The 17,767-nt window shown below is 42.5% G+C and overlaps 1 protein-coding gene across 1 annotated transcript in view; it reads left to right on the top strand.

Moving 5' to 3' along the window:
• Positions 1-17,767, top strand: part of whrnb (whirlin b) — a 91,593-nt gene that overhangs the window by 13,179 nt on the left and 60,647 nt on the right. Inside the window, exon 3 of the mRNA XM_072665097.1 lies at positions 16,767-16,994. Within this exon, the coding sequence (XP_072521198.1) occupies positions 16,767-16,994 (228 nt within the window). The remainder of the gene's footprint in view (positions 1-16,766; positions 16,995-17,767) is intronic.

Raw genomic sequence — 17,767 nt, 5'->3', positions numbered from 1 at the left:
TTTCACCTCTGTCCTAACACAACCCAGAGTGTTGTTGTTACAGGAGAATGAAAAGAGCAATCATAACTTTTTATAAAAAATTAAATTTCTCAGTTTTAGACCACTGGGTTAGTACTCTTCCCCATCACATACGCTCACGAAACTGGAAGACTAAGGACTGACACATGCTTCCTCACTATGATACACTATGTGGACAAAAGTATTAGGACACCTACTCATTCATTGTTGCTTCTAAAAGGTAATTTAAAAAGAGTTCATCCTGCTTGTGTTGGAGTAACTGTCTTTTGATTTTTGATTTTGAGTGTTACTGAGGTCAGGATGTTGGATGAGCACCAGCCCACCTTATCCCAAACTCAAGTCAAGTCAAGTCAAATTTATTTGTATAGCGCTTTTTACAACTGTTGTCGTCACAAAGCAGCTTTACATAATTATTACTTAATAAAGAACAGAGACAGAGAAGAAAGAAGAAATAACATGAAGCGTCAAAGACCCCCGTGAGCAAGCCAACGGCGACAGTGGCAAGGAAAAACTCCCTCAGAGCTGGAGGAAGAAACCTTGGGAGGAACCAAGACTCACAAGGGGGACCCATCCTCCTCTGGCCAGACTGTTTTAAACATTAATGATAAAAATTACCAAACCAGGTACAACAGAAAGTTAATAGTTGTGATATTAATAGTGTCAGACAGGCACGAGTCCATCTAGGTTTCAGCACGGCCACCAAACAGGCAGCAGCGGCTGGCGGGTGAGCCATGGGTGGTGGCGGGTTGGGGGGGACCCGCTGGCTGGACTGGTAGGTGGCAGCTGGTTAGATGCAGGTAGAGGGGACCTCAGCGGGCAATCTTCCTGCAGATCGGGCTGGGTGGCCATTTACTCGGGGAAGGTAAAGAGAGAGAAGTTAGTTCTAAGAGGAATTTTATGGAGTGCAGAGAATGTTGATCATCAGCATCTGGGTATGTCTGATGACTCCGGCAGGTCTGATTATCACAGCATAATTAAAAGGAGAGAGCCAGAAGGTAACACGGACACGGGCGTACCCTGAGAACACCAGCATCTATCTGCTCCACCGTCAACAAACCTGAGTGATCGCGTGTAAGCAGCGAGACGACAGCTCCAGCATCTCAGAGTACTACAATTCCCTGGGTCCGCGAACCCCTGGACCTGCAGCCCTTATCTAAGAAACATTAATTACCAAAAGCTAAACTAAACATATAAGTTTTCAGTTTAGATTTAAAGATTGAGACTGTGTCTGAGTCCCGAACATTATCTGGAAGGTTATTCCAGAGCTGGGGGGCTTTATAGGAAAAGGCTCTTCCCCCTGCTGAGGTTTTCAGAATTTTGGGAACGCGTAAGAGGCCAGCACCCTGAGATCTAAGTAGTCTTGATGGTTCGTAATATACTATAAGATCCTGCAGGTACTCAGGAGCGAGGCCATGTAGGGCTTTATATGTTAATAAAAGAATTTTGTATTCAATACGGAATTTAACTGGGAGCCAATGAAGTGCTGATAGAACTGGACTGATATGGTCAAATTTTCTAGTTTTAGTAAGGACCCTGGCTGCAGCATTTTGCACCAGCTGAAGTTTATTGAGGTTCCTGCTGGAACAACCTGACAGTAACGCATTACAGTAATCTAGCCTTGAGGTAATAAAAGCATGTACTAGCTTTTCTGCGTCTTGTAGTGATAACGAGTTTCTTAGTTTGGAGATGTTCCTAAGCTGCATAAAGGCTGTTCTACTAATATTAGCTATATGTTGCTCAAATGATAAATCTGAGTCGAATGTGACGCCAAGATTTTTAGCTGCTAAACCAGGAATGATGGGAGAATCTGCCAAGTCTAACATTAAGTCTGATAGTTTATTTCTAGAGTCTTTTGGACCTAAAAGGAGAACTTCGGTTTTGTCACTGTTAAGGAGAAGGAAGTTATGTGACATCCAGAGTTTTATATCCTTTACACAGTCCTCCATTTTCTGTAGTCTAAATTTATCGTCAGGTTTGGCTGATATATAGAGCTGTGTGTCATCTGCATAGAAGTGGAAATTAACGCCATGTCTGCTTATAACTGAGCCCAGTGGTAACATGTATAATGTAAATAATAGTGGTCCTAAAATTGAGCCTTGCGGAACTCCATATCTTACTTCTGTGTAGTTTGAAGATAAATCATTTATCTTTACAAATTGGAAGCGTCCCGTTAGATATGATTGGAACCATGATAGGGCTGTCCCTGTGATTCCAACCATTTTCTCTAATCTTTCTAGTAATATAGAATGATCTATTGTATCAAAGGCTGCACTAAGGTCTAGTAGGACTAATAAAGATACGTAGCCTTGATCAGAGGCAAGAAGGAGATCATTCGTAATCTTCACTAGGGCTGTCTCTGTGCTGTGACTGAGTCTAAATCCAGACTGGAATTTCTCATACATGTCATTTTTACTCAGGTATAAGCAGAGTTGTTGGGCCACAGCTTTTTCTAATATCTTAGATACGAATGTTAAGTTTGAGATGGGTCTATAATTAGATAATACGCTAGGATCAAGATTTGGTTTTTTGATTAAAGGTTTTATAACTGCTATTTTAAGGGTTTGGGGTACATGCCCAAGGCTAAGGGATGAATTTACAATTGTTAAAAGAGGTCCGATTATAATTGGGAGAATTTCTTTTAGCAATTTAGAGGGAATCGGGTCGAGTGTACATGTTGTACAATTAGCTGAGGATATAATTTTTTCTAGTTCTGGCTGTGGAAGTGGGTAGAAGGCTTCCAGCCTTTGTTCTACAACTAAGTTTTGTTCTAAAGCAACTACATCGGGTGACGGCCATGTTTGATTTAATAAGCAGGGTTGGATTTGTTGTCTAATATTTTCTATTTTATTATTAAAATAGTCCATAAAAACATGACTAGTTAAAGATGTTGGGATCTGGGGTTGAGTATCTGCCTGGCTTTTAGTAAGTTTAGAGATCTCATTAAAAAGAACTCAGCGAGGCCAGATACGCTGAGCGAGCTTTAATGAGTGCCTTTCTATATTGACTAAGGCCGTCCTTCCACGCAGAGTGGAACACCTCTAGTTTGGTCGTCCGCCATTTACGCTCTAGTTTCCGCACTGTTTGTTTTAAGGTACGAGTTTGATCACTGTACCACGGTGCAAGCCTTTTTTGCCTCATCATTTTATTTTTGAACGGTGCTACTTTGTCTAAGGTTGATCGGAGGGTATTCTCTAGATCGTTTGTTAATTTAACGAGCTCCGTTTGGTCTGACGGAGTGTAAGCTAAGGTCGATAGGGGTGGGAGATTTTTAGTAAACTGTACAGTTGTCATTGGTGTTATTGTGCGTTTTAGGCAGTGTTGGGGAGAAGAATTTACATTTTGCCTTAGATGTAGCTCAAAGGAGATTAGATAATGGTCTGATATTACTGAGCTTTGAGGTAGAATATTTAGCTGATCAATGCTAACACCCAGGGTCAGGACTAAATCTAGGGTATGATTACAGTAATGTGTGGGTCCAGTTATGTTTTGTATAATGCCGACAGAATCTAAAATTGATACAAACTCCCAAGCTAATTCCAAAAGTATTGGATGGAGCACCATCATTCCAGAAAACACATTTCCACATTCCCACGCCTGGCATTAGGCATGATGCCAATAGGTTCATGTTGACCTGCTCCAAGACATTATTTTCTATTCTACTGCTAGTACTTCTCTACAGGATCTAGACAAGCTGCAACTGAAAGTAGCTGAATGCATCTATTAGAAGGCATGTCCACAAACATTTGGACATACAATGCATAAAATAGTATAGTATAGCATATTTGACAGCAGTTGTACTCTTCCCCATCACATACGCTCACGAAACTGGAAGGCTGAGGACTGACACATGCCTCCTCCAGCACATGCAAAAACCAGCCACTGCCTCTTTTTAAACTGCCGCTGATACAGCATCACTGGAAAACCATTGTGCTGGGTTCCCAACTCTCATGCACCGGCTAGCAGATGCTTGTGTCGGCCAGAGCGAGCCATCTACCCACCCAGAGAAAACAAGGCCAATTGTGCTCTCTCAGGCTCCGGCTGCTGATGACGGGCAACATGACCCAGAATTTGAACCAGCGATTCAAGGGTCACAGTGGCAGCGCCTTTGTCCACTGGGCCGCTCGGATCACTTCTATTCTAATGTAATGTTCACAGTGTAAAAAGGCTGCTGTTTTTTTCAGATGAACTGAAAAATAAAGCATGTTGATACACTATGTGGACAAAAGTATTGGGACGCCTACTCATTCATTGTTGCTTCTGAAAGGTATTTAAAAAGAGTTTATCCTGCTTTTGTTGGAGTAACTGTCTATTGATTGTTATTGAGGTCAGGATGTTGGATGAGCATAAGTCCACCTTATCCCAAACTCCCAAAAGTATTGGATGGAGCACCATCATTCCAGAAAACATATTTCTACATTTCCACGCTTGGCAATAGGCATAATGGCAATAGGTTAATGTTGACCTGCTCCAAGAGATTATTTATTTTTCTACTGGTAGTACTTTACAGGATCTAGACAAGCTGCAACTGAAAGTAGCTGAATGCATCTATTAGAAGGCGTGTCCACAAACATTTGGACATAAAATAGTATAGTAGAGCATATTTGGCAGCAGTTGTTACTGTGGTAGTACAGAGAAAAGACTCCGTACAAGTAAGTGACACAATAGTGATGTAACAGTTATTAATGAGCACAGTTAAAGAAGCCTCTGCCAGTGTCGTCTTTCTTATGACCTTGTGTAATAGACCTGTCTGTGTTTATGTAAAAGCGACAGTAAGAGAGAAATATGGAGAGACAAAGAGAGATACCAATGGTTCAGTGCAAGGCCAAGGAGACTGGATGAAAAGAGAAGCAAACAGAGAGAGAGAGAGCTTGAAGTAGAGCAGAGAAGTACTTCTCCATGCAGATTAAAAGTGACAGCCAATTTACCTGCTCGCTCCAGAACACACCCATCAGGCCTCTACGCTCGCCAGGAGCTGAATCCTATTTAAAAGTGTGCATATCTTAAGCAGGCCTCCAGGTCGAGTAAAACAATGCCTCTTTTTCCAATTTACAGAACACACACGTCTACGCCAGTCCGATCCCTGTGTTATATGGATAAAGTGGCATTTTGATGACAGCAGTTTCAGCTTTTCAGAAACCAAGCTGAAAACCCTAACTCACACATTTTATACAATGTTGGTCTGATTGATCAAAGCTACACCTGTAGATATGTAGGTGGTGCTCAGCTTTAATGCAGCTGCATTGCAGGATATTATAGAAATGTTGTGTATGTCAGTTGTGCAGTTTAAAGTAATAGTGCAGTATAGAGTAATAATCTACTGCATGGCTGTATTGCAGTATCTAGTCTCAATGCTGTCAGTCGTAGTGCAGTATATTCAAGTCTAGTGTTACAGTGCAGTATAGAGTAATAGTGCAGTACAGAGTAATAGTGCAGTATAGTGTTACAGTGCAGTATAGTGTTACAATGCAGTATAGAGTAATAGTGCAGTATAGAGTAATAGTGCAGTATAGTGTTACAGTGCAGTATAGAGTAATAGTGCAGTATAGTGTTACAGTGCAGTATAGAGTAATTGTGCAGTATAGTGTTACAGTGCAGTATAGAGTAATAGTGCAGTATAGAGTAATAGTGCAGTATAGTGTTACAGTGCAGTATAGAGTAATAGTGCAGTACAGAGTAATAATGAAGTATAGTGTTACAGTGCAGTATAGTGTTACAATGCAGTATAGAGTAATTGTGTAGTATAGTGTTACAGTGCAGTATAGAGTAATAGTGCAGTATAGTGTTACAGTGCAGTATAGATTAATAGTGCAGTATAGAGTAATAGTGCAGTATAGTGTTACAGTGCAGTATAGAGTAATAGTGCAGTATAGAGTAATAATGCAGTATAGTGTTACAGTGCAGTATAGTGTTACAATGCAGTATAGAGTAATTGTGTAGTATAGTGTTACAGTGCAGTATAGAGTAATAGTGCAGTATAGTGTTACAGTGCAGTATAGAGTAATAGTGCAGTATAGTGTTACAGTGCAGTATAGAGTAATAGTGCAGTATAGAGTAATAGTGCAGTATAGTGTTACAGTGCAGTATAGAGTAATAGTGCAGTATAGTGTTACAGTGCAGTATAGAGTAATAGTGCAGTATAGAGTAATAGTGCAGTGAGTCTAATGTTTTACAGATTTCAGATCATGTGTAGATTATCATAAAACTGTCCAGAATGGTGCAGCAGATGGGTGTAAAATGACGTTGATAAACGTGTGGCATTGAGAAGATGTAATAACATTAATACCCTGAATCCCTCAGATTTCAAAAAGTGATGATCAGGTCTGAAGACATCTGGTTTATGTAGTTTAAAATATACAGTCATTTATAATTCATAAAATAATAAAATGACAAAAAATGTTTGCCATACTGTGTCTGTGTGTGTGTGAGAGAGAGTGTGTGTGTTGCAGCAATATGGTGCTGTGTGTATGTGTGAGAGAGAGAAAACCCTCGAGGCAAAGTCTTGCACTGACGTCTGCTCCGGTCTCTCCTCATCCTCTACACTTCAGCACACAAACCAACTCTGTCATTTACCTTCCACACACACCCACACACACTCTTACCCCTCCACACACTCACACACACACACACCCCAGGAGAGCTCTCTTTAGGAACACTTCACTTCAGCTGGTGTGTGGGGCCAAACTGCAGCAGTGCATTTATAGAATAACAGCGCTCATCTCCTCCTGGTAGAACAAGGACCAAACTCTCTCTCTCGCTCTCTCGCTCTCTCTCTCGCTCTCTCTCGCTCTCTGTGGCTGTATGAACTGAGTCACAGCTTTTCTTTAGGAAAAGCACACAAAAGCATGTTAACTCTAAACCTTTGCTTCACACAAATGAATTAAGGTACCAAGGATAATGAAGCTCTGATGTTTTAAAATCTAGGTCATCCTGTTTTTTTAATCTAGTTCATTCTGTGTGTGTTTTTTTTTCCAAAATGTTGCATTTTTCAGGGTCGAGATGTTACACAGCAAACTTAAAGCGTCTGTTAATTTAATTTAATTTATAGTGACATTAATGGATGCTATCAGTATTTTAATGTTGAGGGCATCTTTTATGTGCTTCCTTTCACGGTGTGCTAGTGTTTAATGGGATGATAAACAATCTAATTAAAATTTGGGCAGCACAAATGCTATGAACACACACACACACACATAACCAGGCACAGCCTCCTTTAGGTGCCAGAATGTTAGTCGATGCAGTCAGAAATGTAAAATACCCCAACAGCTGGGCTTGCTTTCTTTCTAAATGTTGCTTTGTAGGTCATCTTGTTAGATGTCCTGAAGGCCCTCTATCTGAATACTAATGTATGACCCCTATGTAGAGCTTTAACTCGTCTGCTATAACTAGAGACGTACCAATCAGTGTTGTTTGGGGCCGATACCAGACGCTGCTCATCTTTCACTAAGATCGTACGATCTCTGTTACTGATCGAGGGCAGGGCTGGATGCTACATTAACCGTCCCAGACCAATCGTGCAGGGCTTCTGCAATGTTCCTGCATTGTCTCTCTCTTTCAAGATGAAATGTACTTTGCTAAGAGAGCCCATAAATTCTCGTGCAGAACTGCACTGTGGAGCTCAGAGTGGAAATGCAGCTGAAAAGTCCTGCTCATCTAGAGCTAAAACCCCATCATTGTAAATGTGATTCCTCTAGCTGTCGCTGCTGCATTTTTGGTCAGGGTTAAATGTGGTCGTGCACCGTTTGCTGTCTTATTTGACTAAATTGTAATTTTTAAAACAATAATAATAATTTTAAAAAAAATGTCGGACTGATGAATCCAGCACACAAAGCGTTGTGCAACTCTGGTTCTAAAGGGCTTCTGCAGCCGACCGCGAGGTGGTCGAATAAGGAACTGCAGCGCCCTGAGACAGAGTAGCCTCATGCAGAGCTGCAGTAATCATTAAAGCTGTTTTCACACTGAACGCAGTGTGCTGCCATCAACGCCACATGCAGTATACGTGGCACTTGCTGGTTGGATGCAGAAGTGGGAGGTGCTCTCTGTAGCAAAGGAGAGTCAATCGAATGAGAGAGATTTTCAGACATGGTAAAGCTCTTTATGTTCAGAAATACACAAAAGTAGCCTTTCCTCCATGTTGGAGGGAACTAACAGACATCCACTGCTTTCCGATTGGCCGCACTGAGACTCGGACGATGCACGGCCTGCAAGCAGAGCAGCTGTAATCCTTAGAGCTGTTTTCACACTGAACGCAGTGTCCCACTTGCGTTATGAGTGGCGCCTGTCGGTTGGACTTGACTTGACTAAACCTAGCGGTGTTCAGCATGACTAGGAAGGTCCTGAATACCTTCTATATAACACATCAAGCTCTTCACTTCTTCACAATAAAGCAGTTAAAAGAATTGCCCAGAACCACTTTTGGTTCCCTGTTGAACCCTTCAAATGAGCGTAAGGGTTATTTAAGGAACCAAAGTGGTTCTTCTATTGCGTCACTCCAAAGAACTCCCCTTTGGTCATTTATATTTTTTAAAGTCTGCCCACTTCTGAAGTCTAAGCGTAATTTCCGAGGTTCCTGTGATAACTCTGAATCATTTATACTCTAGTTTGTTGTGTCTTCTTGCTTGTGTCCCTAGAGGCATGCATCCTGCTCTTGAGTGCCTTCATTTCGGAAGGGACACAGCATTTCTAATTCTCCCCCTCCCCATGGAGGGTCCGCACACACTGTCTCGTTCACTGGGAGGCCGAGGGAATCAAAAATAGCGGGCACTTGAAAAACAAAGTGGAGAAAAGGGGCTTCACTTTTGCTTCTCGCTGTTGACAGACAGAAAAGCTCTGCTGTACCCCGAAGAAGCAGTTACATAACTTATTTACTGGTGGTCCACACACACCACAGGCCAGAGCTGTTCTGAAATGTGGACGTATTCTTGTTTCTCTCTGAGTTTTTTTCCCAGAAAGTTCTGTGCATGACAGGTGTACCGCTCTTTTTTTCTCAGCTGAGCCATAGTGGACCAACCTACTTTCCTCTTCCTTGCGGCTGTTAAACGGTGTTTCTGGGTCTGCAGTCTATAGGGGGTAGCGAACATACTGCCAAAGCCTGTGCGGACTGTTCCGGATTTGTCCACTCGCGCTCTTCTGGGCTGGAGATAGCAGCTGCATTAGCATGCAGGATTGAAAGGGCTCGCAGCTCGGATACTTGAGTGGATTGAGAATCGTGCCATTTCTGTTTAAATGCATAACGAAGGTGTGTGTTATTATTGAGAGTCCGTATGATATCACTTGAAATTGAATTTTGTAGGGAAACTAAAAAATTCAGTACAGAATTATGCAATTCAGTACAGAAATATGCAAAATGAATGCAATTAGAATCAGTTTCTTAGAAGAACACACACATACATACACACACACACACACACACAGTCTGACCAACTTATTTCCAACCCTGATTGTGGTCTACCCAAATTCTGTCCAGCCTAACTGTGCTCTGACCCAATTCTGTGAAAATCTGACTGTGCCTGATTTTAGTCTAAAATCTGTCTGACCACATTCTGTCCAAGGTCTGACTGCAGTCTGACCAAATTCTGTCCAACCCTGACTTCAGTCTGACCAAATTCTGTCCAACCCTAACCAGACAAATTCTCTGAGGTAGACTTTTTTTTTTTTAAAGCTGTGGATACACTGGGTTTTGGCTGCTAGCTGGGCTGGAAATCCCCGTTTTGGTTCAGCTGTTTCAGAAACCAGCTAAAACGCTATCAAAACTACTAAAAACCCCAAAATAAATGACAAGTACCATCTAATCCCACCTTCGACTGACGCCAGCACTTCCTTGATGTTGTCTCAAACAGAGCAGAAACAGTACAGACCACAGCATGGGTCACACAGCCAGAGCTGCGGGGCTATTGGTTGATGAATTTCACTGAAATGCATGGAATGTTGCGCGTGAAAATTCACGGACATAACCCAGGGTCACGGCGGCTTAACTCTGTGGCCTGACAAACTTCTTTCCAGCCACGACTGTGGCCCAACGCACGTCTGCCTCAAGCTGATTTAACTTCTCGGGGGGGAGGGGTGAAATGTTGGACCATTTAATCGGACATTTTCAAGCATGAAATCCAGTTTAGAAGTTTAGACTGCTGCTTTACAAACCACTATGCCCACTTAGTTAGCTGTTCCGGCCCAGTGCAAGTTTTTCCATGGCTTCAAATCATTCATTTGCATGTAGAAGATGCAGTGCATCGATTCCTTCAGTCAGTTTTGAATTTACTGAAGCAGGTTGCCATAGAGGCATTTTCTGGCATTGCAGTCTTCTGAGCATATCCAAATTCATCATGCTGTCACTCTGACGGTCACTCACGCTCACTTTCCCCTTCTGTTTTGGCTCTAAATTGCTGTACCGTAGCAGAAATGATATACTCTAAATTTAGTGATAATGAGCATCATAAAAACCCAAAAGGATAATAAAAACCCAATCTCGATTTGGCATGAGCTCGGACTGAGCTCGGAAACTTGGAGCTTGTACACAGCTCTGTATGCCTTTCAGTTATCTCTCTGCAGAACCCCCTTTCATAAGCTATGTTTATTTAACAGACTGACCTGCTCTAATCAGATATGCCTTTTTTCATTATTTGGTCAGACTTGTGTGCTTACACGTTATCAGTACATGCCCATGTGTTGAAATGGCTTGAGTCAGGATCAGGTTCTAGGTGCTGGTTTCTGGCTGTTGTAGACCTGAAGGAAAGCTCAAATATGTTCTGGATATCTGACTTGTGAAATCTAATTTGAGCAAATATATTCTGCTTTGCTTCTTTACAGAGTCAAACAGTTCACTACACAACTTCACAACTCCTAAAGCAACCAAAAGCTATGAGACCACCAGTGGTGAAATTTCTTCTAAATGATACTCGAGTGGAAAAATAAAATCTATACAGTCTAACAAGCTTCGCTCCAATGATGTGTGACATTTGGTTTTGAGTTTCTACTGGAGATCTTGTGCCTCATTATGTTGTTTAAAACCTACTTTCATTTAGCTGGTTTCATCTGGGTTGGCCTAATGGTTTGTTTGCTAGAACTTTGAGACAGAGACACATTTCGGTCTACTTTGACTCTTCACCCTAAACTGAACTCAGTGTAACTCAGTGTAACTGACTTAAAATGTTGCTGATATATCAGTTCATTTACTGAATGAATGATCAGCTCAGTTTATAATGGTTCTGAAAAAAGTAATAAAATCAAAGACCTAGTAAATGACAGTGTGGATTAATCCATCTGCAGTCAAATACTATACATACACTATATAATATAATAACAAAACCCTGTCATAAACCATATATACACTGTATACTACACTGCATAACATTACAAACCCTGTCATATACTATTTATAGTGTATAATATAATAACAAAACCCTGTCATATACTATATGTTCTATATTATACTATAAAAAATACTAGCAAAACCCTATCATATATTATACACCATCCCTGTCCTATAGAAAACATACATTTCCAAAATGGCAACTTTACAGAAGGCAAAAACATCCTTAACTTTGAATGGAAGTCAGTGGAAAAGAATTTACTCCAAGTAATTTAGAGCATTTTTATTGGTCCATTTATCCAGACTTATTTACACAGTGTGCAGAACAGCTACAGGAATCAATTCATGGAGAAAACTAAAAACAGACAAAAATGGAGATACATGGTTTTCACTGGACAGCAGTCATATACTATATACTGCACTATAACATATACTAACAAAACCCCATCATATACTATATACACTTTATATATTATACTATAGAATCTACTACCACAACCTTATCATGTACTAAATATACACTATGCAGTGCACTATATTACACACACACACACACATACACACACACACACATATAAACAAAACCCAATCATATTCTATACAAATCTTTAAACAGATTTTTCTGATTTGCATTTCTGCTTGGTTACATTCTGAAGGCCACCAATTACCAGCAATCCTGTCTTTCCTACATGAGTAATTCATCGCCCATCTTCCAGTGGCCATGGTACCCTATCAGCGGGTTTTCAGTCAGCAGGAGTTGAGCTGTCAGAGAGCATACAGAGTCATGTGAAGCTCGGTAGGCTGCACAGCACCAGCTGTGTCACTGTCCGTTACAGACGTGTCCATGGAGCTCTCTGAACCGCCTCTGCTCTTGTGGCTGAAAGAGAGATGAGTGCTCTGTCAGACTGAGGGCCGGGAGCAACTAGTTCTCTGTTTAAAATAATGCACTACATATACGCATTAGGGCCAAAGCTAATGGCTTGTGGGCCCTACATGCATAAAGAAACTACATTTAGACTACATTTTCAGTTTACACGCTTTTTGTTCTTTCATGCTCCAAATGTGCTTGTCTAGACAAGACACTTGGGAGATTGTTTATGTTATAAAAAATAGCACAGTTTTAACTGTTAAACCTGTGAAACTTAAGGAACACACATTGCTGCTTTGGTACTACATTTACCTTTATGGTATTTAGCTGACACTCTTATCCAGAGTGACTTACAAGGTAACTCGTAATACAGAGTATGTAGCATTGTAGCATTAGGAATCTTGCCCAAGGACTTACTGGTGTAGTGCAACATAGTCACCCAGACCTGAAATCAAACCCACATGCTGTGGTAGCTCACTGTCAGGTAGTGGTGTTATCTGTTGCACCACATCAACCAGTGGTACTATGTCCATTTGTATGGAGACCAGTATGTCAGAGATGTATGGCCCCATCGTACACCCTGCACAAGGGGCGTTGCAATGCTCCTTGCTATCTTGCACCCGGCAGCAGGCCATTTTCAAGCCTTCCATCTGCGTTGTTTACTCAACCTCTACCTGGCAAGGGGGGTCTGGCTTCGGGTCCCATCAGCTTGAAGCCCCCCAAAACTCCAGCCCATATTTCTCGAGTTCTCTTCCTTGCCTCAGCTAGCGTGGTCCGCATTCGTGAAATAGAAACGGTGCTCGTGAATATATCTACGTCTCGAAATGAGGTGTGTTCAGGTACATTTCTGACGTATTGCTGTCTGGGCTACGGAAAACACAGATGCTCCACTGACTGAAAACAACCTAGGCAGATGTCAACAGTCAGACGTTCGTTGCTATCTTGGCAGTAAATTGTCAACAGCGACGAGTGCAGCCCAACCCTCGTACACCCCCCTAACGCCACTGAAATAGCAATCCGCCAAAGTCAGACCGCACCTGGCTCTTAAAGGGAATGGCAAGTGACACGCTGCTTACTTTATTGCACATTACGCCCAAAACACACCCATAATTAATTAAGAGACTTAGTACATGCTTTTTGCGCACAGCATGCTTTTCTCGTTCCTACGATAGGAAAGACACACTGACACGCCCTAAATCAAGCTGCATGGTGTGCTCTTGATGGCACGCAAAAGCTACAGTAGGCCTTTTCGAACTAGTCCTGTTCATTGAGCTGAAGAAGCCAGAACTAAAGAAGAAGAAGACTGAACACAGGAAACTTGCATGTTGGAGGAGGGGACAGCCCGGAAACATCAGTTTTACTACCCGCTTCTGAGACAACATGGGAATTATTCCGAAGACCTGTCAGAGTGTCCCTCTCTCTTTCCCTCTTCCTGTCATTTCTCGCATCTGTCACTCCCGTCTACAGCTGGTATTTTAGCACAGGGAGGCAAATGGATAAAGCTAAAATCAGCGGATGGGGCGGTTGGATGAAATGATGGGTTGTTCAGGCTGGTTTGTCCACAGGGGGCCTACAAAATCTCTACAAAGTTTTTTACTCTCGCTTCCTCTCTCACTATATCTGCCTCTCTCTGTCTCTCTCTCTCTCTCTGGATGTAACGGAGTGAATCATCCGCAGGTTCTCCACAGTTCTCTGTGTATTCATTCTCTGGGCAGTCTATGCTTCTGTATGTTACACAATCTCTCCTTTATATAGATATTCATTCTCATGCACTGACACAGCAGGGGGCGACGCAGTGCCGGTGGGTTACATGACCGCTGTTGTTCGAGTGGTCCGCTCCGATGCTACGGATGCAGGCCTATGTTGTGTTCTGCAGGAGTGGGGTTTATTTTTAGGCTCTGCCGCCTGCCTTTGTTCAGGAGTGGTCCACGAGTGCAGTTAAATCAAGGCATGAATAATGCCGTTCCACATTCGTGCAACAAGAATAGACACCGCAGCATCACGTTTACAGCAGAGCTCTGCCTTTGTCGTGTAGCTGTGTGCAAATTCGTAGACATTTACAATACAGTCCAGCCCACCAGGTATTCTATTCATGTTGGAACTTGATATTTACTTAAGGAACTTGATATTTACTTATGGAATGCGGTATTTATTTATGGAAATGACCCAGTTCCTGATACAGTGGAGTCTCAAATGTCCAATATAGTGCTGTTTGTGAAATCTTTTAGTGTTTTAGCTTGGTATCTCCATTAAAACCCATGGTGGCTGTAACATCTACAGTGAGTTACCCAGCTTATCAGCTCTGTTCTACCCCATCAATCAATAGAAAGGGACCATCACGGGCTATTATTAGGATGGTGGACCATTCTTCCATGGGAGTGGCCAGCAAGTGTCTGAAAGCCCAACAACATTGCTGTATTTGATGGACTTGGCGCTTACTTACATACGCACACTATATGGACAAAAGTATTGGGACACCTGCTCATTCATTTGTTCTTCTGAAAGCAAGGGTATCATCTCCTTATACTCGTAAATTATGTAAATGAGCCCATACTTCATGACATTAATGACATTTCCATCATTATTAACATCAGTTTCAAAGGCCCCAAAATAGAACTCTGATGGACTCCACTCTAACAAGCACTAAACCTGTTTAGAATGGTTACCAAATACTGTCCTAGTCTGTCCAAATACAGGAACAGGGACAGGAACATTAGTAAGGTCCAGATGTTGGATGATCACCACCCCAACTTATCCCTATCAATTCCCAAATTCATCCCAAAGCATTGGATAGAGCACCACCATCATTGCAGAGAACACAGTGTCACTGCTCCACAGCTCAATGCTGGGGGGCTTTGTACCGTTTTAGCCCACGCCTGGTGTTAGGTTGCATTAGTGTTGTTCTGCCAGCTTTTTCAAAGTTGCATAACACAGTTAGCATCATGTTGAGCCCAGAGTGGCAACCATAGAGAAACTATTCTCCAAATTACAGGTCAGTGGAACATCCCAGTGATTTTGAAGCTGTTATTCTAAGGTACAAATACTGCATACAGTTGCTTTAAACGCTGCCATGGATCAGTTCTGTGAGTGCTTTCATCTCCTAATCATAATAAGCTCAATCATAAGCTCAGCCTGTGACATTGTACTAAGGAAAGTTTCTGTGTGTGGCTGTGTCAGCATGACGTTTTCCAGATACTCTTCCATAAAAACGACTCAAACAGCCCAATCCATTCATGTAATCGTCTGGGTCGGGATCAAACACCTCTGTGATCCTGCCGATGCTGGGCTCTCCCTGGATAAGTGATTTCAGCGGGTGCCTCTGGCAGCGCTCTTCAGGGAGCCGGTGTCAGTCAGACAGCGTAACAAGAGATTCCGGAGTGTTCCTGTGGCTTTTTATGTTAGCGCTATTGATACATGGGTAGCTCTCTCTCAGCTCCTCTCTGTCTTCTCTTCGCCTTCTCTGTCTGTATCTCTAAGGCTCAGAGTCAATACAGGTTTGAGTGATCCCATCTTCACTAAAAGACAAGCCTGTTAGACAGCTGTTAGCATCATCTGCTGAGCATTGGGAGATATCTGTCTTACCAGTGTAGCTGAACAAACTCACTAAGAAGGGATCATAAAAAAAATCTGATGTTTTATAGGGAAAAATGTAGCTCAGAGAATCAGAAAGAAGGTTTTTTTCCAAGGACCTGTATTCTAATAAAGACGTGCCTTGCTTTAAAGGATGTATAAAAACATGTACACCACAATGCCTCTCAAAACTGCTAGCTGGATGCAGTATCATGTGTAGCTCCGCCCATCCGGGACCAGGAAAGCATTGGTTTGTAAAGACAACTGAGATGATTATTGGGGTCTCTCTACCCACCATTGCTAGCAAAACCTTTCAAAAACACTGCGTCTGTACAGCAGTCAGCATTGTGGATGACCCCTTTACACCCCTCACATGGACTTTACACCTCCCTGTCATCTGGAAAAGGGTTCTGGAGCAACCACTCCGCCACCACCACACTCGGCAAGCTTCTTCGCTGAGGTGGTCAAATTACTGGACACCTGCACATTAAATTCTTAAATCTTAAAGCAGCATTATGGAGAATTGGTATTTCTTGCTAAAGGCGGAACATGTAAGCCACCCCTGAAGAACATGCTTTACTCACAGGTCTAGCGCCTCTGCTGGCTGGTTGCAGTATGATGTGTAGCTCTGCACATCTCCAATATGGCAAAATTGCCAAAATCTGAAAATGACAAATCCTGCCGGCATGCTCGGCCTGGAGTGGCAATGACAGAGACGGCATTCTCCCTATTGCTAGTCAGTGGAGCGCCAGAATGATTTTAGGGTAAAATGCTACATAATGTTGCTTTAAGGATGGATGATGAGTGCTGACTGTCTTTTCTTGTGTGCATACTGCTGGGTTTAATTAATGTGCACACGAAGTGTTGTGATTTTTAGCGGCTGCATCCACAGTGAGCTGTTAGGTCACCTTGAGTGCAGTGGAATGATAAAAATTCACTAGTCATCGTCTTTACCAATGTCCTTCTTTTTTCCTCCTTTGCTGCTGCTCTCCCTGTCTGCTACAGGTGCTGAAAGGCTGTAAGAAGCTCTCCATGACTGTCTGCTCTATGGGGCGGATCCCCGGCGGCTATGTGACCAATCACGTGTACACGTGGGTTGACCCTCAGGGCCGCAGCATCTCCCCGCCCCCAGACCTGGTGGAGCACGTGAACGGAGGAGGAGGACGACACTCTGACAGCCAGCGACGTGGACACACACATGCACACTCACCGCACCAGGGGGCAGAGAGGAGGGTGAGTGTGTGGCTAGCTGTGAAATGTGTCATGAGGTGCTAATGGGCTGCATAGATCCAGAGTAGGAGGTGACTGTAGCAGTAGTCAGTCTAAAGTCATGCACATAATTATAGTCTGATATAATGAGACATTCTGGACTGATTGATTTAGTTTAGTCGAGACTTTTCTTAATATGACCGTTTAATATCTTATTATTCAGTCAGACTCTCCTCCCTGACCAATCAGCTCCCAGCTGCTTTACAACACCGCAGTCTAATCACTTCCTGTGTGTGTGTGTGTGGTGGTACACACTCTGGACTGATATCTGTTGTTGTTGGTCTACTGGTGTGTAATAACTGGTTTATAGTGGGTGAATGTGCTGTGTGTGATTTGGGTTTCTATAGCGTGTGTATGTGTATTAGCATTAGCATTAGCATCCACTCGGTTCTGAATGGGCTCTTCAGTGCTGGTTTAAGAACAGAGAAAGGTGTGCGGTTCTCCCGCTGGTAAAACAGAGCATTTCAGTGATAGTTTTATAAAGGTTCAGATCTTATGGTCTATTTTCATGTTCCACTGTAAAATAGCTCCACAGCTGCTGTAGGCTGTGAATGATGGCTCCTTGAGGACACCAGAGGGCCCGCTGAACAAAGAATCGGAACTGGATCGGGATTAAATTAGCAGATACCCGATGCATTAAAATAAGCCTTGAATCTGCCCTGATCCCAGTCCACTGGATCAGATTGGGACATCTCTGAGTAAATTTGAAACCATGTGATTTACTATAGCTCATTGTG

The sequence above is a fragment of the Salminus brasiliensis genome, chromosome 20, assembly GCF_030463535.1.
Source record: "Salminus brasiliensis chromosome 20, fSalBra1.hap2, whole genome shotgun sequence".
Lineage (NCBI taxonomy): Eukaryota > Metazoa > Chordata > Actinopteri > Characiformes > Bryconidae > Salminus > Salminus brasiliensis.
This window is presented reverse-complemented; position numbering and strand designations above follow the sequence as displayed.